The sequence below is a fragment of the Odocoileus virginianus genome, chromosome 26 (assembly GCF_023699985.2).
Source record: "Odocoileus virginianus isolate 20LAN1187 ecotype Illinois chromosome 26, Ovbor_1.2, whole genome shotgun sequence".
Lineage (NCBI taxonomy): Eukaryota > Metazoa > Chordata > Mammalia > Artiodactyla > Cervidae > Odocoileus > Odocoileus virginianus.
Window position 1 is genome coordinate 4,516,073 of NC_069699.1, and position 22,684 is coordinate 4,538,756.

At 45.7% G+C, this 22,684-nt stretch overlaps 1 protein-coding gene across 1 annotated transcript in view; it reads right to left on the reverse strand.

The window, feature by feature from the left end:
* The window catches only part of OSBPL10 (oxysterol binding protein like 10), a 308,993-nt gene that overhangs the window by 57,436 nt on the left and 228,873 nt on the right, over positions 1 to 22,684 (reverse strand). The window contains 1 exon segment of the mRNA XM_070455303.1: positions 12,137 to 12,297. Within this exon segment, the coding sequence (XP_070311404.1) occupies positions 12,137 to 12,297 (161 nt within the window).

Genomic DNA, 22,684 nt, shown 5'->3' on the forward strand with positions numbered 1-22,684 from the left:
TTGTGAAATTTGGGGCCACCTGGCTAGGAAGAGAATAAATAAACCCGAAACAACAGCACACTAAAAATAATCCTACCACCTGCATGCACTCTTCCACTCTTCACGTCTGGTTCAGGTCGGGCTTTCCCTCTCTGTGGCCACAGGACTGGCAGGAAGGCAAAGAGAAGGAGGGAGGGGAGAAGGGGGGGATGAGGAGGGGGGAGTGGAGAGGAGGAGATGAGGGGTGGGGAGAGGGAGAAGCGGGGAGGGGAGAAGGGGGGAAACCCATAAGGAACACTGCATAATTTTAAGCCCTTTTCATTCACCAGTTTCAAAGCGCTTAATCCTTTGGGGGCTGTTGCAGGACAGAAGAGATTATACCACTTGGTGCTGATTTTTTTCATATAGCTCCAGCTCACAACTGGCAAATCCTCAGTGGATGCATCCCCAACACTCTGGTGGGTGTTTCTGTCACAAAGCCACAGTGGCCTGGGGGGAGGGGAGGGGAGGGGAGCAAGGCTAGCCACAGACCAGCTTGTTGCAGGGCTGCACCCGCTGGTTCAAGCCCCAGACACACCCTACCAGCTCCTAAGAAGGTGTGGCTGGGGACCTCCCAGTGTATTCCACCTGCTCTTATGAAAGCAACATCAGCCAAGAAAACAAAACTTTATTATCACCTACTAGAAGGGAGGAGGAGAAAAAAGTAAAAAGGAATGAAGGGAGGAACAAATCCTTGAAAAAGTAACCAAAAACCCCCCAAAGCTGCCCAGGAAATGACACCGCTGTATCTTGTAGCCTCTGAGAGCTCATCAGTGCAGCCAGAATCCAGGTTCAAGAAGCCCTTGAAAGATGCACACAGCGCTTAGGTTTGTGTGTGATGGTTATGTCTGCTGTTGATTTGTTAAGAGGACAGAAAAACTTTTTTTTTTTTTTTTTTTTAAACAGGAGCTCTCAGCCACAAGAGGAACAACAATCGGATCCTATGAGAGCACCACCAACTGCCATGCATCTCACACATGGTCATTTTAACTGCCACGGGCCACAGGCAGACCACAGCCCCAGACCACCAGAGCCCCCACAGGGTTGGCAAGCTAACCTGGAAGCATCACTGAGCTAAAAACCATCTCTCCTGCTTCTAATATCAAGCAAGGTATAAAAAAAATAATTGTGACTACTGTGAAAAAAGCATGGAGTTAATAAGCTGAGTGTCTTAGCTTGGGCAAACAAAAGTCCATAGACTGGGTTGGGTTCAACAATAGGAGTTTATTTTCTCACAGTTCTAGATGCTGAAAGTCCAAGATCAGGGGGCCAGCACGGCTGGGTTCTGATGAGGGCTCTCTTCTCGGCTTGCAGACGGCTGCCTTCTGCCACGTCCTCCCAGGGTGGAGAGTCAGAGAGCGTCCTCGTGGATTAGGGCCTCGCCCACACGACCTCACTTAACCTCAGCTGCTTCCTGAGGGCTCTCAGATACAGTCCTATGAGGGGTTAGGTCTTCAACATATAAACTTGTCGGGAAGGTGGTATATGATTTAGCTCATGCGCACTAAGTCACTTCAGTCACGTCTGGCTCTTTGCAACCCTATGGATTGTAGCACACCAGGCTTCTCTGACCGTGGGATTGTCCAGGCAAGAATATTGGAGTGGGTTGCCATGCCTTCCTCCAGGGGATCTTCCCAACCCAAGGATCGAACTCGTACCTCTTAAGTCTCGTGCACCGGCCACCTGGGTATGATTTAGCTCACAGTACTGAGCTATGAAATCTGCTAAACTAAGGAGTCTCCCATTCAATGTCCACCACATAGTAGCTCAATTAGTGTTTGATGAACAAACAATCAAGAAGATGAATAATTACTACCTTACTATATTGGGACACAGAGCAAACTTATGAGGGAAGGATCTATTTTCAACAGAAGCAACAGCCTGGATCCTTCTGATTTCTAAGTCCTGAGGGTCTGGTAACTAGGAGGCGTATCTTCTACATTTGCAGAGTGGATGGACTGCTGTCTCTGCAGACCTACAGCCAGAAGAGGAGAAGAAAAAATCCAGATGATTAAAACCCACTGCTCATTCCTATAGTGTCAGGATCCAAATTGGAATGCCCTGCATGGATCTTCTGAAGAGGTCATAATAAGAGTTCCACATATCACCACCACCATCTAGTATGTGCAGGACAGGTCAAGGCCAATCAGGAGAAATGGACTAATTAGTAGGAGAGCCTTCTGTTTCGGGAGGCCAGGACACTGGTCATTAATGAATCTCTCATTACAGCAGCATTCATAACTCACGTGCCACCCAGCAGGTTAGACTTACTGTTTTTTATTTTTTAGGTTTTGGGCCATGCTGCATGGCACATGAGATCTCAGTTGCACGGCCAGGGATGGAACCCGTGCCCCCTGCATTGGGAGCACAAAGTTTCAACCACTGGACAACCAGGGAAGTCCCTAGACTTACTTCTATTGGGGCATCCAGACTCCTAGAAAGAGCAAAAGACAGGGATGAGGACAGGGAGAAGATGCCCTCAAGATATGAACAGTACAGATGGACCTTTTGTTCATATTCACTCATCAAAGAATTTGGCCTATGAGATGAAATGGTAGGGCTAGAAAAGTCTTATGGAAGCTGAAGATGAGTGCTGCAGGAAGAAAACCTGCTTGGGGCAGGTCTGGGGGTCCAGTCACACTATCTCCACACCCCAAGGCTATCCCACCTTCCCCCCTGCTAATGGGGACCCAATGTGGGGCCACCTAGGACTCAAGATTCACTGTGATTCAGCACCCTCCTCCATGCCCATGGAGGGTGACTGATTAGTCTAAAGCAGTCGTGGAAACCCAGTTGGCCAGGCTCGAGTTATAGGTCTTGGGTGGGGCCCCGGGGGATCTAGTTCTGGTTGGGACATACAGGAAAAGTGTGCTGGGGCCTTCCCTTCCCACATGGGGCATCCTGGGAAAGCCTTCATCTCACCCCACATTCTAAAGGAAGGCCATGAGTTTCTGGTGCTTGGGACTGTAGCTGGCACACCGCCACCATGACAAGCGTGGGGATGAAAAACCAACTCAAGAATAATGAAAGAAACCTTTTTTTTTTTTTTTTAAAGAGAGGTAACCGATGTGTTGCATCACAAAGGACTCACAAGATCTACTCTCATAAATGCTGAAGTGTGCGGTAGGGTCGGTGTCAGTCACACGCACACGGCTGCAGAGTGGACCTCCACCCCTTCGTCTCGTACAACTGGGACTCTCCACTCACGGAGAGCAAGCTCTTCATCCCCCGCTACCCCAGCCACCATCATCCCACTTCCTGTTTCTATGAGTCTGATAACTTCAGAGACTTCCTATGAGTGGAATCCTGTATTTGTCCTTCTGTGACTGGCGCATTTCACTTAGCATAATGTCCTGAAGGCTCACCCTTTTTAAGGTTAACAATCCATCGTATCCATATACCACACTGTCTTTGTTCATTCATCCATTTGGGTTGTTTCCACCTTGTGGCTATTCAAGAACAAAGCTGAAATAAATGAACACTGGAGTGTAAACATCTCCAGATCCTGACTGCAATGCTTCTGGATAAAGACACACAGTGGGATTGCTGGATCAGACAGTAGTTCCGGTTTTAGTTTTTTGTTTCTGAGGAACCTGCATACCAATTTCTAACAGCCTGTATCTTCAAGGGCATCAGGAGTGACTCCAACAAACCTATGACCACTATTGGCAGAAGTCCAATTGTGTGAGAAAATTAAACGGTGTTATTGCTTAAGCTTCTAATTGTTGGGTTCTCTGTTATTTGCAGTTGAAGATTCCTTCTGGACACAGGAAATGGTGTGGTCTATAGGAAAGGGCATTGGCTCAGGATAAAGAAGTCCAGACTTTCACCTCACCTTTACTGTTCATCAGTCCTGTGACTCTTGGCAAGCCAGTCAGTCACTGCAGTCTGTGGAGTAGCCACTGGACCCCTAAAGACTATTCTAATATTTAGTGATTCAAAGGCATGATTCACAGAGGAAAAAAGTATTCCACAGGATCTGGAAAGTTTGACGCAATTAAACTCTCTGACTAAGGAAGGGGAGTGGGGTAGAAAACAGGTAATCATGTCACCCATGAACTTTCTCGCTACAAAGTCTGGACATGATTGACAACATCTCCTACAGAGCAACCATTAAACTTTGTGGACCTATCACGGAAATCACAAAAGCATTTTCCACCATTATAACGATGGGTAAGCTGTCTCACTCCGTGGTCAAGCAGTTGATAACGAACGTGTATCAAATATTTTGAACAAATCTTCAAGGTTGAAAATGTGGGCTAAAAGAATTACGCAGGACTTCCCTGATGGCCCGGTGGTTAAGAATCTGTGTACTAATGCAGGGGACACAGGTTTGATCCTTGATCTGGGAACATCCCACACGCCACGAGGCAGCTGAGCCCGTGAGCCACAACCACTGAAGCCTGCACTCTAGAACCCATGCTCCGCAACGAGAGAAGCTACTGCGATGAGAAGCTCACACACCCCACTGCATCCAAGCGCAGTCCCCAATTACCACCACTAGAGAAAGCCTGAGGACAGCAACAAAGACCAGCATGGCCACAAATAATAAAATTTTAAAAAAATCACCCAAAGGATCAAAATAGCACACCACCTTATCCTGAAAAAGCTATCACCATCCCAAGCCTTATACTTATGCTCAAATCTACACATACCTATACCCTGATGTACTGTGGAGGTGAGGAGTAAACCGTCATCAAAATGGCTTGAGATTAGACTGGCCAGGCTTCAACTTGAATTTCAGAGTATTTCAAAACTGACAGCCTTCTATGTTAACTGAGTGGTTGAAAAGTTCTGGGCTAAAAATGACAATTCAACCAAGGACATGAAAATTCTTCTTGAGGCAACATTCAGCTCAATCTTTTACATCTGTCTCTTCCCCTCATTGGTAAGACAATACCCTCCCCATTGGAGAAGCAGGGATTATGACATAGCACTTGAAAATGCAATCTGCCATTTTCTAACCAAAGCCCATTTAGCTAATGTATATGCTGATCCAGTCCTTAGTACTAGGGACATTAGAAGTCTTTCTGAACATGCTAGACTGGGGGATGCAGGGCATATGGTCTCTTGATGGCAACGCTGCCATCATGCAGATGATTCACCAAGCAAAGTGTTCTAATGAAACACTCAACCCAGGGTTGATAGGAGCTGGCAGCATGATCCTGAGACACGGCATCAAGACTTCCTGCTGAAGGTACCCATGCGTGCGTGCTAAGCTGCGTCAGTTGTATTCGACTCTTTGCGACCCCATGGACTGTAGCCCGCCAGGCTCCTCTGTCCATGGGGTTCTCCAGGGAAGAACACTGGAGTGGGTTGCCGTGCCCTCCTCCAGGGGATTGTCCCGACCCAGAGACTGAACCCAAGTCTTTTACGTCCCCTGCACTGGCAGGTGGGTTCTTTCCCACTAGCACCACCTGGGAAGCCACAGCAGAGGGATTAATGAGATGACTCTCCAATTTCTCTCCAGGCCAGAGGCAGGTATCTGGGCACCAAATAAACACTTCCAGTGACTAACACAACACACGTTATGCCCAACAAAGGGAGCCAGACTCATGAATACAGACTGCATGGCTCCATTTAGATGGAGTCTGAAAAAGGCAAAACTACGTGGAAGACGACCGATGAGTGCTCACCAGGGACAGAGGAGAAGTTAAATAAACAGGAACCCAAGGGAATCTTGCAAAGTGATGGAACTGCCGTAACAAATCAAAGGACAGAAGTGATAAAACTGCATTTTTAAAGGGATGAGTTTTATTATTTATGAATTATACCTCTATAAACCTGACTTTCATGACAAATGAGGGGTTCTACCCCTCAGATACATTGTCTAGAACAGCGGTCCCCAATCTTTTTGGCACCAGGGGCCAGATCCATGAAAGGCAATTCTTCCATGGACCGGGGCTTGGGGTGGAAGTGGGAGATGGTTTCAGGATGATTCCAGAGCACTCCATCTATTGTGCCCTGCATTTCTATTATTATTAAATCAGCTCCACCTCAGATCATCAGGCATTAGATCCCAGAGGCTGGGGACCCCTGCTCTAGAAAGATGGGTATACATCCAGGAATGCTCCCATGCCATCCTCTGCTTCCCTATCTCAGCAACAGCCCGACCAGTCCCGATCCAGGGCTGGGAACGGAAACCACTTCAGGTATTTTGATCAGGAAGGGATGTGATACAGGAATTAGGTATGTACAGTATCGATGGTCTGAAGTGAAAGTGAAAGTCAGTCAGTCGTGTCTGACTCTTTGTGATCCCATGGACTATACAGCCCATGGAATTCTCCGGGCCAGAATACTGGAGTGGCTAGCCTTTACCTTCTCCAGGGGATCTTCCCAACCCAGGGATCAAACCCAGGTCTCCCAAATTGCAGGCAGATTCTTTACCAGCTGAGCCACCAGGGAAGCCCCCTTAGGCTTTTTAACTCAAGAGACAGCACTGCAGGTAGCCCTGATCCCAGTATCTGCATGCTGCTGCGGCGGCGGCTTCAACAGCCTCTCCCACAAGCGCAGGGGGACTGAACAGAATCCTGACCAGTGCACCTGCCTCTGAACACATCCCTTCATGACCCTGTCCACCAGTCACACCAGCAGAAGGAATACGGTCCCCATCTCAGCTTCCAACTCCCACACAGATACACTGAGGAAACCGTCATGCTTTAGAGGCCTCACTGTGAAAAAGCGAGGCACCTGGGGACCTGGATTTGGGCTGGGGAGTTTTCGGTCCAGAGGGTGGATGAAGGTCAAGAGCATCAGGCCCAATATCTCCCCTCCTCCTGTCCTAAAACAAGGTGTACTTCGACAAAGAAAGCACAACCAAAACCTTTTTCTGTCTAAACTTAACATTTCAAACATGTTAAGAGAGTTGAATTGTCGTTCTACTAACAGGGGAAACCAAGATCCTAACTCGCTTCATTATGTGAGAATATTTCATTTTCACATTTAGTTAGTTCCAGCCCCAGCAGAATAGAATTTTGAGATCTCTGCATTTGATAACAGGGCTAACCACGACTTTCTTGTAACTCACGTTATTAAATACACACTGCTCTCTGAGTTCTGTGCTGTTGAGAATGAAACAGACTGAGCTTGAAAATGCATTCATTTTCCAGATACGTGTAAGTTGTTTTATCGTAAGCCAGAGCCAGGGGAGGGGAGTGTGAAATTGTGATTTATGATGAGAAACGTACATTTGCTTTTTGTACCTATTTCTGGCACAGAGTTCCTAAAACCCTCAGAATTTCCTAAGAGATGAGAGCTTTAAATGTGTCATTTGTTATGTGAGTGAGTGACTTTTGTAAGCCCCTGGTCACCTAAGGATGGGAGATGGTTGTCCGTGGGGCTGACCCCTGTGATGAGAGGGTTGGAGCTTTCAGTCCCACTCCCTTGTCTCCAGGGAAGGGAGAGGAGCTGGAAGTGATTTAATCACTGGAGAATCATCAGTGGCCAAGAATTTCTTTACTCTTGCCTATGCAATGAGACCTCCATAAAACCCCTAAAGAACAGGGTGCAGAGAACATCCTGGTTAGTGACTAGGTGGGGTGCAGGGAGGCGGAGGTATGCTCAAGGGGGCAGCGAAGCTCCAAGCTCCTCCCCACAAGACCTTGCTCTGGGCTTTTCTTTCTTCCGTTCCTGAAAGGCATCCTTCTGTAGGAAACTGCTACGTGTTTCTCTGAGTTCTGTGAGCTGCTCTAGCAAGTTAATCACACCTGAGAGGAAGACAGGCCTCTCCAACCCAGAGCCAGCTGGTCAGAAGCGCAGGGGACGGCCTGGACTTGTGACTGGATCGGACGTGGAAGGCGGGCTCAGTCTTGCAGGCCTGAGCCCTTCCCCTGTGCGATCTGGCGCCCCCTCCGGGTGGACAGCATCAGAATTGAGCTGAACTGGAGGACGCCCAGTTTGTGTCTGATGGGAATTGGATTGAGTTAATTGGGCCACCTCAGGCAAAGAGTTCACTCACTGGAAAAGACCCTGATGGCTGGGAGGGAATGGGGGCAGGAGGAGAAGGGGATGACAGGGTAAGAGATGGCTGGATGGCATCACCGACTCGATGGGCATGAGTTTGAGTAAACTCTGAGAGTTGGTGATGGACAGGGAGGCCTGGCGTGCTGCGATTCATGGAGTCACAAAGAGTCAGACACAACTAAGCGACTGAACTGAACTGATTGAATTGCTTGATGGCATAAAAAGACACAAACAGGGACTTTCCTGCCAGTCCAGAGATCCCACACTTCCACTGCAGAGGGCATGGGTTCAATCCCTGGTTGGGGAATAAAGATTCCAAGTGCCATACTATATGGCAAAAAAATAATAAAACAAACACCATAAATAACACATTGGAGTGTTTATATCCTAATTTACGCTCCTAAAGACCTAACGTGATCACAACAATAAGCCAGAAGAACATATTTCTAAAGCATCACAATAGCTACCATTCCTAGTCTTCCAATGACCACCCAGTTAGTAACTATATTCTCAATATCAAAAGGGATAAGGAACATTCTCATAAGAAACTTTTTAGCCTTCAGGAATTTCACTTCACTTCTTCTGGGGTTGTTTCTCTGAAATTATACAAAAGGGAGACAATGAAAACATTCTCCTTTTTCTGACAAGAAAACTATTGGGTGGCTGATGCTAGCTTCTTCAATTCTTAGGACCAAAAAAAAAGCACAATGGCCTAAAATAAAAATAGCATCCAATCAACACTAGCTGTTTGGGTTGCAAAAATCATCTACTAGAGGTGTCAATGGAAAAAATGAGGGAAGGCTTTGCAAAAGAACTCTTAATCCTTTCTTCTCAGAAAACCATCACACCCACATCACAACCCATAAGTCTTGCCTGCTGTAAGGGATTACCAGACAATATCTCCTATTGAGCCCACAAAAGGAATAAGGGCAAAAATGACAAGAAGAAATTAATGACTGTCCCTAACTTCAGGGGGAAAAACTCTCCTTAGTGCTTCTCCTTCAAGGTATTTTTTTTTAAGCTGAACCTCGGAGCTCGTTAATTCATACGGATAATGATATACTATCTTCTGCCTCTGCTACTGACCGGAAAGCAAAGTGGGCAATAATTTTATGTTTTAAAAAAAACCCAGATCTCTCAAACTTTGGAGTTACAGGAAGCACCCATGGGAAATAGCACACATACATGAAGAACTCAGAATGCGGAATACCAGCAGCCCTGATAACCGGCTTGTTAGGTTACTGAACAGACATTTCTCCTAGAACACAGAGATGGCCAACAGGAACGTGAGGAGATGCTCAAGGTCACTAGTTTTTCAGTTCAGTCACTCAGTTGTGTCTGACTCTTGGAGACCCCGTGGACGCCAGGCCTCCCTGTCCATCACCAACTCCCGGAGTCCACCCAAATCCATGTCCATTGAGTCGGTGATGCCATCCAGCCATCTCATCCTCTGTCATCCCCTTCTCCTCCTGCCCCCAATCCCTCCCAGCATCAGGGTCTTTCCAAATGAGTCAACTCTTTGCATCAGGTGGCCAAAGTATTGGAGTTTCAGCTTCAGCATCAGTCCTTCCAGTGAACACCCAGGTCTGATCTTCTTTAGGATGGACTGGTTGGATCTCCTTGCAGTCCAAGGGACTCTCAAGAGTCTTCTCCAACACCACAGTTCAAAAGCATCAATTTTTTGGTGCTCAGCTTTCTTTATAGTCCAACTCTCACATCCACACATGGCTACTGGAAAAACCATAGCCTTGACTAGACAGACCTTTGTTGGCAAAGTAATGTTTCTGCTTTTTAATATGCTATCTAGGTTGGTCATAACTTTCCTTCCAAGGAGTAAGCTAATTATTAAAGAAATGCAAATCAAAATTACCACGAAGTACTACCTCACACTGGTCAGAATGGCCATCTTTAAAAAGTCTACAAACAACAAATGCTAGAGAAGGTGTGGAGAAAAGGGAACCCTCTTACACTGTTGTTTGGAATGTGAATTGGTGCAGTCACAGTGGAAAACACTGCAGAAGTTCCTCAAAAAAAGCTAAAAACAGAATTACCATAAGATCCAGCTCTCTCACTCCTGGGCATATATCTAGACACAGCTCTAATTCAAATACACGCACCCCAGTGTTCATGGAAACAACCTAAATACCCACTGACAGATGAATGCATAAAGAACACACAGACACACACATACACACATATATATACACATATATATGTGTGTGTGTGTAATAATCTCTAGCTGCATCCATGTTGCTCATTCTTAAGGCTGAGTAGTATTCCATTATATATATATATATATATATAATTATAATTTTTAAAATATGTATATAATTATAATTATATATATATACACACACACACACACACACACAACTAGAGATTATTACATTAGATGAAGTCAGAAGGAGAAAGACAAATACCATATGATATCACCTACCTGTGGAATCTAAAATATAATACAAATGAACCTATCACAGACTCATGGACATAGAGAACAGACTTGTAGTTGGCAAGGCGGTGGGGACTGGGGACTGATAGATTGGGAGGTTGGGGTTAGCAGATGCAAACTCTTTTATGGAATGGATAACCAACAAGGTCCTATTGTATATAGCACAAGGGACTACTGATATATTCAATATCCTGTGATAAACCATAATGGAAAAGAATATTTTAAAAAAGAATTATGTATAACTGAATCACTTTGCTGTACAGTCCAAACTAACACACTATAAATCAACTAGACTTCAATAAGTAAACAAACAAAATCATTTATTTTTTTAAGCTTATTAGGTGATAGTCTCTGCTAGGGTTTCCGTGATGCTGCTGTGCATAGGATTTGTTTCTGAAGATCTAAGAATTTCTCTCTTCATGTCCTTCTAGAGCAAGTTTTAAGTACGTGTATTATGGTGTGAAGTCCCAAAGCTTCTTTCCCAATGGAATGGAAGGGACTGGAGTCCTCAGCCCCTCAGCAGTGAAGCACCCCTCCTCAAACGTCACCCGCCCAAGGCTCTCAACAGAGCTACCTGATCCCAAGCTCCGATCATCCTCTCAGTTTCCAACTTACCTTGCAAGGCAACGACATGTCAGCTGCAAATGTTTCCCACCTGAAACTCAGTGCATGGCCAGAGGCAAAGGCCTCTCAAAACCTCACATCCCCTATCATTTCATACTCTGTGACGTCACCTTACAGATGCCGACGAAATACTTGTGGGCAGGCTGACCCTGCCTCTGGAAGATCTAGGCCCTTCAGTCACCCTCAGAGAAAAAAAACCACGTGAAGCTGGGAGAAAAATGCCAGTGGAGAACCAAGACCATTTGATCCAAGACGCTGCTCTGGGGCTTGCACCCTTACAAAATAGATCCTGTTCTATAATCTTCTAGCCAAAGTGATTTCAATTCCAACAAAGAACCACCTCTAACATATGGTTACAATAGGTCCCAGCCCGGTTCACAAGATCATGTCAACAGGAAACGTGCATCCAAAGAAACAAGAGAAAACAGACATTCACTCGTGACACGGGAGAGATGAATACAAGGCAGGCTGCATTGGCTTCTCTCCAGCTGCCACTCAGAGGCGCCGTTGGTCAAGGAGCATCGTGCAGGCAGATGGCAGGGCCCAGCGAGCCTGTGGCAGGGTCTGGCTGGCCACTAAGGTCGACAGAGCTGCTCGTCCCTGGACCCGGGCTGCAGCGCAGTGCCCGGAAGAGCCCCAGCCACTGCCCTTGGGCTCGCCTGGTTCTGCAGCATGCGGGGAGTGCGCGTGGGAGGCAGGAGCTCACAGTATCAGCACAACCAACACAAAGAAGCCACTATTTTTAGGGGAGTGATAGAGTATATTGTAACTGCTCCCATCATGTCAACAGGCGTCACGTCATCGAGTGTGTTCGAATCTCTCCTGCTCAATATGAAAATAACTTCCGTTTCAGTGAAAATAGGAGATTCCCCATCGGTTGCATCATAATTCGCCCACAGCAGCTGCCAGGCAGGAGAACAGGCATGCTCAGGGGTGATTCTGTCTCCCCAGGTGATGCTTCCATTTTATCACTGGTCTCCTCTTAAAATCCAGAGATGAGCAAGTTACAAATATAATTACTCTCTTTCCCAGCAAGCACTAACACAAAGCCACACACGGTGCTAGAGAGGACAGCAGGCTTACCTCTGGCTCTGGCTCTGGCGGGAAGGTTTGCTCGTCCTCCGTGGAGTTGGGTAAAATGGCCCAGGTGATGCTGGCGCTGGCTGATGGCAAGGAGCCAAGTGTCCCATTTTTCAGCTGCTCCGTGGAGTGTGACTTGGGCCCATGCCATCCCAGGATACTTTCTGAAATAAAGACTGAGGATGATGCCAAGCATTTTCCAAATCCAACGTTTAGAGCTCAAGAGGTATCACACTAGATAAGGAGCCCAACATGAAGCGGGCCCAGTTTTAAGTGGATGGTGGTGGATTTCGGTTGGTTCAGTGGACTGAAGTGTAGATTCAGATCATCTATTCATAAACGGGTTTCTGCATAATGGCCATATCAGAATCACCATAGGCTGTGTCTCTCCCCATTCTTGGACTAAAACAATTCATGTTTGCCATATTTCCTTAAGGGTGTTTATTATTTTTTTTTTTACCTGTTTAAAAATACTTTAAAATAGTTACAATAAAAAACCAAAAGTCGAAGACTTCCCTAATGATCCTGTAGTTCCCAAGGCAGGGGGCATAAGTTCAATCCCTGGTCAGGAAAGATTCCGCACGATGTGGCCAAAAAAATAAAAATAAACAAAGTAGAATTTTATCAGACACAGGCTGCTCAAAATGCAGTTTGAGTGCAATCTGATGACCAGAGCTGAGAAAAGACATCTGCAGTGTGATGACATTCACAAGCCCATAGCCATTGGATGCAGCCAGCGTGGCAGAAGTCAAGAAGCCACATCACTGAAGACAGATGTGGTCATGCCATTATAGCAAAAACTCTTTGGGGTTACCAGATTGGTGTTTATAAATCATTTCTTTTCTTCTCTATTTGGTCATGCCACGTGTCTTGCAGGATCTTAATGCCATGATCAGGGATTGAACCCAGGCCTCCAGCAGTGGAATCAAGAGTCCTAACCACTGGACTGCCAGGGAATTCCCTATAAAGCATTTTTCTAATCCTCCCTAAATCCTTGAGAACAACAAGAAAACTTTTCTAACTCTAATACTAACCTTTGTAAGCATGCATGCTCAGCTGTGCCTGACTCTGCGACCCCATAAACTGTAGCCCACCAGGATCCTCTGTCCATGGGATTCTCCAGGCAAGAATACTGGAGTGGGTCGCCATGCCCTCCTCCAGGGGATCTTCCTGACCCAGGGATCGAACCCTGGTTTCCTGTGGCTCCTGCATTGGCAGGTGGGTTCTTTAAGCACTGTGCCCCCGGGGCATCCCCGACCTTTCTGAGTCACGGGTCACTGTAGAATAGTTGCATGTGCTTCCTAAGGTGACAGGAAGTACCTGGGGGTAGATTTCTATACCCCACAGCAGTCCCGCCATTAGAAAAAGAACTGGCCTCACACTCAGCTGAACCTGGGGATTCCGTCCTCAGCCCGAGAGCAGGAGTGAGTGAGTGAGGGAAGGCTGGCTCATGCAGACTGCCTCTCACGAACTAGAACTCCGTGGCCCTCCAGTGCCTCAGACGCTGCCCGCCACCTGCTCGTTCTCCCCCTGCTGCTCACAATGCCCAAGCAAGGCTATGCTGTTTCAAACTCTTCAAAGTAGTGAGAGTCTTTGTGGGCACTATTTCCCTGCTAAGACTGACATCCTTCATTCATCTACCTGGTGGAGGAGGTCTCCCACATAAATCCAGGGATCGACTCAACCATCACTCACTCAGAGAGGCCCCCTGCCCAGGACCACACTGGCCAAGGGAGCATGCTGCAGGCTCCCCTCCGTCCCAATAGTTGTTATACTGTCTCCCAGCTCTTAGTGCTATCTGAACTCACTCTCCAATCCTTTGACCACCTGATGCAAAAAACTGACTCACTGGAAAAGACCCTGATGCTGGGAGAGACTGAAGGCAGGAGGAGAAGGGGACGACAGAGGATGAGATGGTCGAACAGCATCACCAACTCGATGGACATGAGTTTGAGCAAGTTCCAGGAGATGGCCGGGCATGCTGCAGTCCATGGGGTCACAAAGAGTTGGACACAACTGAGCAACTGAACTGAACTCACTCTGTTCATTCGTTTATTGTCTGCCTTCCTCTTCTCCCTAAAAACTCAGCTTCTTAAAAACAGAGATCATACTGCTCTTGTTCAGTGCTGATTTCCCAGAACCTACGACAGGGTCTGGCAAGGAGTGTGTGCTCATTAAAACTGTGCCAAATGAACGAAGGACCATTAAGACTTTCGGATATCTTTAATTTCAAAATGGGTGTATGTAGAATGTTGACGAAAAGGGTCTGGGGACACAGCAGGGAAGGGAGCGAGGGAGGAGGGTTATTGCTTACTGGGTACAGAGGTTCAGCTCTGCAAGACGAAAAGGGTTCGAGAGTTTGGTCATACAATAATATGAATATATTTAACACTACTGAGTTGAATACTTAAAAATGCTTAGGAAGTCAAATTTTCTGATATGTATATTTTATCACTCTTTTTTAATGACAAAATAGTCATCCATATGCCAGTCTTTGATGTTATTTTTTAAAAAGGCAAAAACTCATAACACTAAAATCAAAGGCTGAAGGGTGAGCTAAGGACAGGTTTGGGAAGAAGCCCCATAAATAGAAGGTGGATGGGGCTGGACTGAAAAAAACAATCCAGGGTTCCAAGGCCCAGAATCTGCCCTCAGGAAGGTGGAAAGGTACTTCTTACCTGTTATGCTGACCACCTCCTGCTCAGAGACCAAAAGTTAGATTCAGATCTTAAATACTGGGCAGCTGTCTCATAAATACAGAGATACTACTTGTTTCACATTTTATTTTATTATATAAGTAGAAAATGTCCTCCAGAGTAATTAGGAAAACTTGAAAGGCACTAGGGGAAAGAAATCTGCTTTCATTCTGGTGGCTCAGATGATAAAGGACCTGCCTGCAGTGCAAGAGTCCTGGGTTTGATTCCCGGGTGGGGAAGAACCCCAACCCACTCCAGTATTCTTGCCTGGAGAATTCCATGGACAGAGGAGCCTGGTGGGCTACAGTCTATGGGGTCACAGAGTCAGACATGACTGAGTGACTAACACTCACTTTTCACAGGCAATCAGGACAGTGTTCCATTACTCTCAAACCTCAACTCCGCCCCTTGCTCCCCTCCATGCCACCATCAGTCAGAGGTGATAACCAGGAGAGAGACAATGGGGCAGGAAGTAGAGTCTGGCCTGGCCTTGAAACACAGCATCCTGAGACAAGGACCAAGACAGGAAGGGGAGGAGGCAATGCATGCTGGGAAATGTAGTTTTTGTACATTCTACAGATTCCGAGCATGAAAGCCCAGTGAGTGAGGACAGGAGACCAGTCCAGCTGCTCTGATCCCCAGTCACTGGTTTGGGAGTCTGGATAGAGGGGGAAAATTCTAACAGAGTGAATGAAAAAGGCTGTATAAATTGATCAATTCTGTACTGAAGCTCGGTAGTGGGTGCCCCTGCACCCTCATTTTCCTTCAGCCCCAGCCCTTCCCAAAGCGGAAGCCAAAGCAAAGACCTTGAAGGCCAAGAAAGCAGTGTTGAAAGACGTTCACGGCCATAAAACAAAAAAAGATGATCCATACGTCACTCGCCGTCCAATGGCCTAAAGCACTGTGGCTCAGGAGGGAGCCCAAATATCCTCAGAAGAGTGCCCCTGGGGAACAAGTGTGACCACTAAGCCATCAAGTTCCCCCTCAACCAGCAAGTCAGCCATGAAGACAGGAGACACAACACACCTGGTGTTCACTGTGGATGTCAAGGCCAGCACCACCAGATTAACAGGCTGTGAAGGCATTCTGTGACATCAACACGGCCAAGGTCAACACCCTGATCAGGCCCGATGGAGGGAAGAAGGCCTATGTCCAACTGGCTCCTGACTATGATGCTTTGGATGTTGCCAGTGAAATTGGGATCATCTAAACTGAGTGCAGCTGGCTAATTCTAAAAGTTTCCACTGTTTTTTTGTTTTTAAAGGACTCCTTTTTAGAGTCCTGTTTAGAGTCCTTTTTAAAGGACTCTACAGTGCTTGAGGAAAAAAAAAAAAAATAGCATCCTGAGAAGGATACTCAGAAGGCTGAGAGGAACAACATCTCTCTGAAATTTACTCTAATCGTAAGGTGTCAGAGAAAACATCAGGAGAGGTGTATCCTTGAAACAATACAAAATAAAGTAACCACTATGGAACAAGAACACAAGACAGGAGAAGAAAACGGGCTGAGGTGAAGAAAGAGATGGAGGCAGGAAGGACTTATTATGAGGAAACGAAGCCAACATTAGTAGAATTAAGGTTAATACTGAAACAAGGGGAAAACAGGATCAACACTGTAGAAAGTCAAGTAAGTAGTGTGTCAAGATGAAGTTCTATCAGCAGCTGCCAAGGGCACAAGGGTCAGCAATGAGACAGAAGATTCAGGACTTCCATTGGTGGTCCAGAGATTAAGAAGCCATCTACCAATGTAGGGGCCATGTGTTCGATCCCTAGTCCAGGAAGATTCCACATGCCACGGAGCACCTAAGACCATGCCCCGCAATGACTGAGCCAGTGCTCTAGAGACCGTACTCGGCAACAGGAGAAGCTGTCACAATGAGAAGCCCGCAAACCATAACTAGAGACTGGCCCCCTACTCACTGCAACCAGACAAAGCCCGTACACAGAGATGAAGACCTATGCAGACAAAAATAAATAATAAAAAAACTTTTTAAAGACAGAAGATACATGGCAGAGACCTTTAAGTTAAAAGAGATCAGTGGAACAAATGGAACAAAAACAATAACAGAAGTAAAGAAACACACAGCCGGAGCTGAAGAGTGGGTTGCGGGTCCTGTGAAAACAGCCCACCACAGTCCAGCAAAACCAATGGGAAAAGACTCATATCTAGAGAGTTTTGATATTTTCTTAGGTTTTTTTTCTTACTGAAATGTCAAACACACACAAAAATAGAATAGTTTAATGAATGCCTGGCTCATTAAGTTTGGCAACACTTTTTAATTAAAAAAAAAATCAAGAGGGAAAATTTTACAACCATTTAGGCAGAACAGACTTGCCTTAAAGCGGTAAAAAAAAAAAAAAAAAAATCAAGCTAGTCTTGGCTTTTGCTACAACACTAAATGCCAAAAGACGACAGATGAAGAGAAGAATGTAAATGAATATCTACATAGTTCCCTGTGGATGCGGGGCTGGAAAGACAATGCTTGTCTTCAGACAAATTATCTTTCCTCTGCTGAAAAGAGTCAGCATTTGTTGAGCTCTTGCTCGGTGCCAAGGACTACTACACAAAAAATTTCTTTTTAAAATTATTATTTAATATTTATTTGGCTGGGCCAGTCTTAGTTGTGGCACACAGGATCTTCTTCTTCTTCCTTTTGTGTTTGCAGCATCTTTAGTTGTGGCATTAAAACTCCCAGCTGCAGCATACTGAATCTAGCTCCCCAATCAGGGATCACACCTGGGCCCCCACACTTGGAGTGAAGAGTCTTAACCACTGGGCCACCAGGCAAGTCCCTATCATATGAAATTTTTGTGCGTTAGCTCATCTAATTCTAATGACAACCCATGAGGTAAGTCCTAGGACTTACTTCTTGACAGATAAACAAAAAGGCACACAGAGCCAGTAAGCGTCAGGGGTAAATGGCAGATGAACACCGAGGCCACCTGTCCCCAGAGCCCAGACTCTCAACCTCTACGCTCTGTGCCTTCCGAGCACCACTGCAGGGACTCAGAAAATATCCCACTTTCTGGGGAAAAAATGACTTGAGGTCATATCCCAACACATGAAGAAAAGCAGCAGGATACAGAACTCAAGACTGGAGAAGCTGTGGAAAAGGAGAGGCAGTGAGCAATGAACCCAGCTGAACATAAGGCTGAGCAGGGCTGGGACTCAGGGCAGGGAAAAGGCACTTGCCTCTGGGTAAAATTTAAAGAGGCACCAAGACACTCGGTAATCAAGATAAATGGCATGTTCATGCAATACTGTTTAAATCAACATTAGCGTCAGAACAAAAAAATGTCTTAAGGGACTCAGTCTCAGTTGCCTCACCCAGTCAAGTCCTATCTTTTAAGATTTTGATATTTTGTTACCCAGTCAAGTCCTATCTTTTAAGATTTTGATATTTTGTTCATCCTGGATTTTTTTGAGTTAATTTTGCTTTCAAGATATTGCATTAAAACATCATTTATCTTAATGACTTTGGTACCGTTAAATTTGTGTTCACAGTAGGTATTCCACTCATACCCCGTGTCCCAGCCCTGGAACTGAATTTAAATACTTCTTGAAAACATGATAACATCACTGACTATTAAGTCAAAATTCTTTTAAAGAGATCTAATCATTATTACATGTTATTAAGTATTAAATTAATATTAAAATATTGATAATATCTCCCACATTATATTTTAATCAAAAACTGGGACGTCTACTAAGAAAAAAAGGAAATTAAAGTATTCTGAGTCTTCATCACCCTATAGTGTGCCATTCTTGATTTTGACAGTTAGAATAATACAAGTCAATGAATCCTTACGAAGACTGCAATGAATCCACTACTGTAATTTGTATACATATTTTTCCCCAAAACAACCTGTGTGGCAAAATGAGAGGAAACAAGAAAAGCAGCACAAATACAGAAACAAAAAGCGTAACGGAGACCAAGAGAAACAAGCAGCGCTGTAAGGGAAAAAAATAAATAACTGGATTGCATTATGTGTTTGAAAGATAAATTCTCAAGACGGTGTCATAAAACAAAACACAAGTCTCAACCAGATTTCATTAATCCAAAGACACGCCAATTTTCACATTTTAACATCTCTGAAATCGGAGTTCATCTTATGCTCAACGATGTGTCACAGTTTAATTGGCAGCTTTTTCTTAGTGGCACGAAGGCTCACGGTGTGTTTTACTACGGATGTGTTGGACAGGTGAGAAAACATGCCTCACCTATAGAAAGTGACTCAGAAGGTCTATGATGGAGAGACAATCAGAGACATACCAGCAAGGACAAATGCAAAGAAAACCAGGATCTAACATGACCACGTGGCTGCTGACCGTAGCCTACTGGCTGTATGTCAATTGCCTTTCACTTTCGAGTCCACCCTAAAGCTCCTGAGTAGCAGACCATCGGAGATGATCCAATGGGAGAGAGGAGGAAGGCAATGGGTCAGGTGTTCACCAATTTGCAAACTAGTGCTTGCACCAGATTTTGATGCATGCCTGACACAACACGCCTTAGTAGACACAAGAAGCCCAAGAAAAAGGGGGGGAAAAAAACTTTCTGGTTCTCTTAACCAACCAGAAGCAGAAGGAAAGCTACAGAAGATTTCACCACGGGCTTAAAGCTTTGACAGTGGGACTGTCTGACTCTGCCCTTGGCCTCAGCTTACCCCTTGCTGGAGCGTTGGAGGCAGCACTGGAGGCCAGCGCTGCGATGTCTCTGCCCACAGAAGCCAGTGACAGGGAAGGCACTGGAAGGCCCCCCACTCTTCCTGAAACACAGCGAACTCCCGCCTCCTAGGTGCAGTCAATCTGAGAGGGCTTTCCCCAGATGAGTAAGGCTGACATTTACAAACATGGGAAAAACATAGGGTGTATTTACAATGAAATGCTGGTATGGTAGGATCTGATGGCTTTCTTTATGGAGGAAGTGCCAATCAATCTGTTTTGACTGCTGTAAAAAAGTAAATAAATAAAACTACCCATCTGAAATATTCTGCAATGGTAGTGTTTCCCAATATGCTGCTTACTGAAGGGATCATCACATTTTTTTCCCCATTTATTTTTTATTAGTTGGAGGCTAATTACAATACTGTAGTGTGTTTTGTCATACATTGACATAAATCAGCCATGGATTTACATGTATTCCTCATCCCAATGCCCCCTCCCACCTCCCTCTGGGTCTTCCCAGTGCACATTTTTATCTTGACTTTTAATCACAAAATAAGGGAAGGTGACTTAAATAGGATGCACTGCCAACAAAAACACTGGGTGTCAGGAAAGAAGGATAGACAGAGGTTGAGAAAAGATAGACATTGTAGGGACAGAGGAAAAAATGGGTCTGAGTGGGGGAAAGGGATGAAAGTTGAGAATCTGAAGATGTTTCTGGGGAAAAATGAAGCAGAGCAGAAGGAAGAAGTCAACAAGTGGGAAAAGCCCAGAAAAGTCCCTACAATAGTCTCACCAGGACTTTCCTGATGGTCCAGTGGTTAAGACTCCACGCTTCCAATACAGGAGGCCTGAGTTCAATCCCTCATGAGGGAACTGGATCCCACATGCTGAGTGGTATGGCCAAAAGAAAAAAAAAGTCTCATCTATTTGACCCTTTTGGCCAAACCCCAAAATAGCAGGAACCAATGCAACTGGCTTATTAACTGACAATCCCTATAAAGCTTAAAAGAGAATGAAAAAGTTACTGGAAAGGCAAGTTAAGAAGTGCATATTAAATTCTGTCCCGGTTCCCCTCTCTTCAGTTACACGTGTCTTGGTCTCTGGCCCTGATTCATGTCCAAGGGCATGAACATCATCCCTGGGGGCTCCTCTGCCACCCCCACTCCAGCAGCTCGTCCCGCACCCACCATAACGTGGGAGCCAGCTCTCACAGCGCACTAGAACGTGCTGTCTGATCACAGGTGTCTGTGCTGCCTCTGAATCACGTTCCCTGGATCAGGTGAGGAACCCCCCACAAGCACAGGCAGCAGACTGCTCTGCCCCCGCAGACCACGTTAAGGTCTGGAATCCCCCTCCAGCACAGACTCCCAAGCAGCCCAGCCACCTCCAGCTCTGGTACAGCCCTGACTTGTCACACCACGGAAAATCAGAGGCACATATCTGGACTCGGGAAACCAGATGCCCACATGCCCCACCCCATCAAGCATCTGCCTTCATCAAAACGCTGGAGAAGATTCAGTCACCAGGACAGAGGAGAACCGGGGAACATAAGCCTGGACCAAGAAGCCAAGTTCCTTTATAAATTTTAGCTACAAACCTCTCCATAAACAGAAGTTAGATGAAGCATTTAAGCCCTGAATTATCTCACAGATAACATCGGAGACAGGACCCAAGCCTGAAATGTGTAGGTGGGCACAGATGAGAGCTCAAGTAATTCTCCAGCTTGTTCGAGTCGCTCTGTTTGAAATGAAATTGAGGTCGGGGAGCAACATTTGCAGACAAAGGCTCTAGAACCGCCAGCTTCCCCAGAAGATGCAACGAGAAGCTACAGAAGATGCTGGGAGATCACAGATTAGGTTTTGATTCCAAAGAGGGGCAGAAGGAAAAAAAAAATCAGTGCAGGAGGGATCAGAAAGCAAACAGACTTCATGAACAGTGCCCACAGATATAAGCTGTGCTGAGCGATCTGTGCCCCACCCACCCATCGCCTGCCCCTTGAAACTCTAGAGCAAGGGTCCCCAACCTTTGAGCCACAGACTGGTACCTCCTGTCAGATCAGTGGTGGCATTAGATTAGAAATAAAGTGAGCAATAAATGAATTCGCTTGAATCATCTGGAAACCATCCCCCAGCTTCTGGTCCATGGAAACAGTGTCTTTCACAAAGCCAGTTCCTAGTGCCCAAAAGGCTAGGGACCGCTACTCTGGAGGAAACCCTGATGGAGGTTCACTTTAATGAGATTTTGATTTCCATCAACCCAGTCTGGCACTCCTTGGATATAACCATTAAGTTTTTATCAGCAGGAGTCAGGCTGCTACAGCCCCCATCAACCCCAAGAGCCCTAAGGTTCTTAACAAATGCATTTTGAGATGACACTCCTGGGGTCCCTAGGCTCTTCCATTCCATTAGCTTGAGATTCTGGAATTCTGTTTTAACTGCAGGCAACTATGATGCTTTGGATGAGGATGTAATTCCACCTTTTTTCCCCCAAATGTGTGGCACAGATTTAAAAGACATGTGCAGAAATGTTTTAAAATCCAAAGGGCTGTGTTATATGGAATGTAACTTTGGAAAGGGTTAGGAAGACAAAGAAACACAATAACTTTTATGATGCTTAATGCTCTATTCTCCAACCTTCAGCCAAGTGCCCCAGTAAAAACGGCTAAAAGGAAGGGTGGGTGGACAACAGAGTCAGGTCCAGGAAGGGACAGGACGACCACTCCCCGCAGAAGGCAGCAAGGTGGGTGCAGCAGTGTCCAGATACTGCGTGGTCTCCCGCCTCCCCCACAAATAGTCCCCATTTCAACCTCTCACCACATCTGACATTCTACCTCAAGCTTTGTCCCTCCAGCCCTTAAAAACCCCAGAGAAAGAATGAAAATCTGGAACGAAAATTAGAAATTTACTAGAAAGTCACCTGAAGAAAAAGGTAAGGCATGAATTTCAGGCACAAGAAAATGGTTCAAGTTTCTTATCCACTCCTTCTTGGAATGAGCCCAGTTGTTCGCAGAGCCTAGAAGCAGGTTCTGGTGCAAGAAGAATTCTAGGAACTTTGAGAAGCACCCAGTCTAATGCTGAGGTGTGCCCAACGCCTAAAGCAGTCACTGAGGCTCCATCCAGATCAGGAAAAGTCAGGGAGTCTCATTTTTCAATGAGACTTCTCAAGTAGAGAAGAAAAAGGCAAGGAAAAA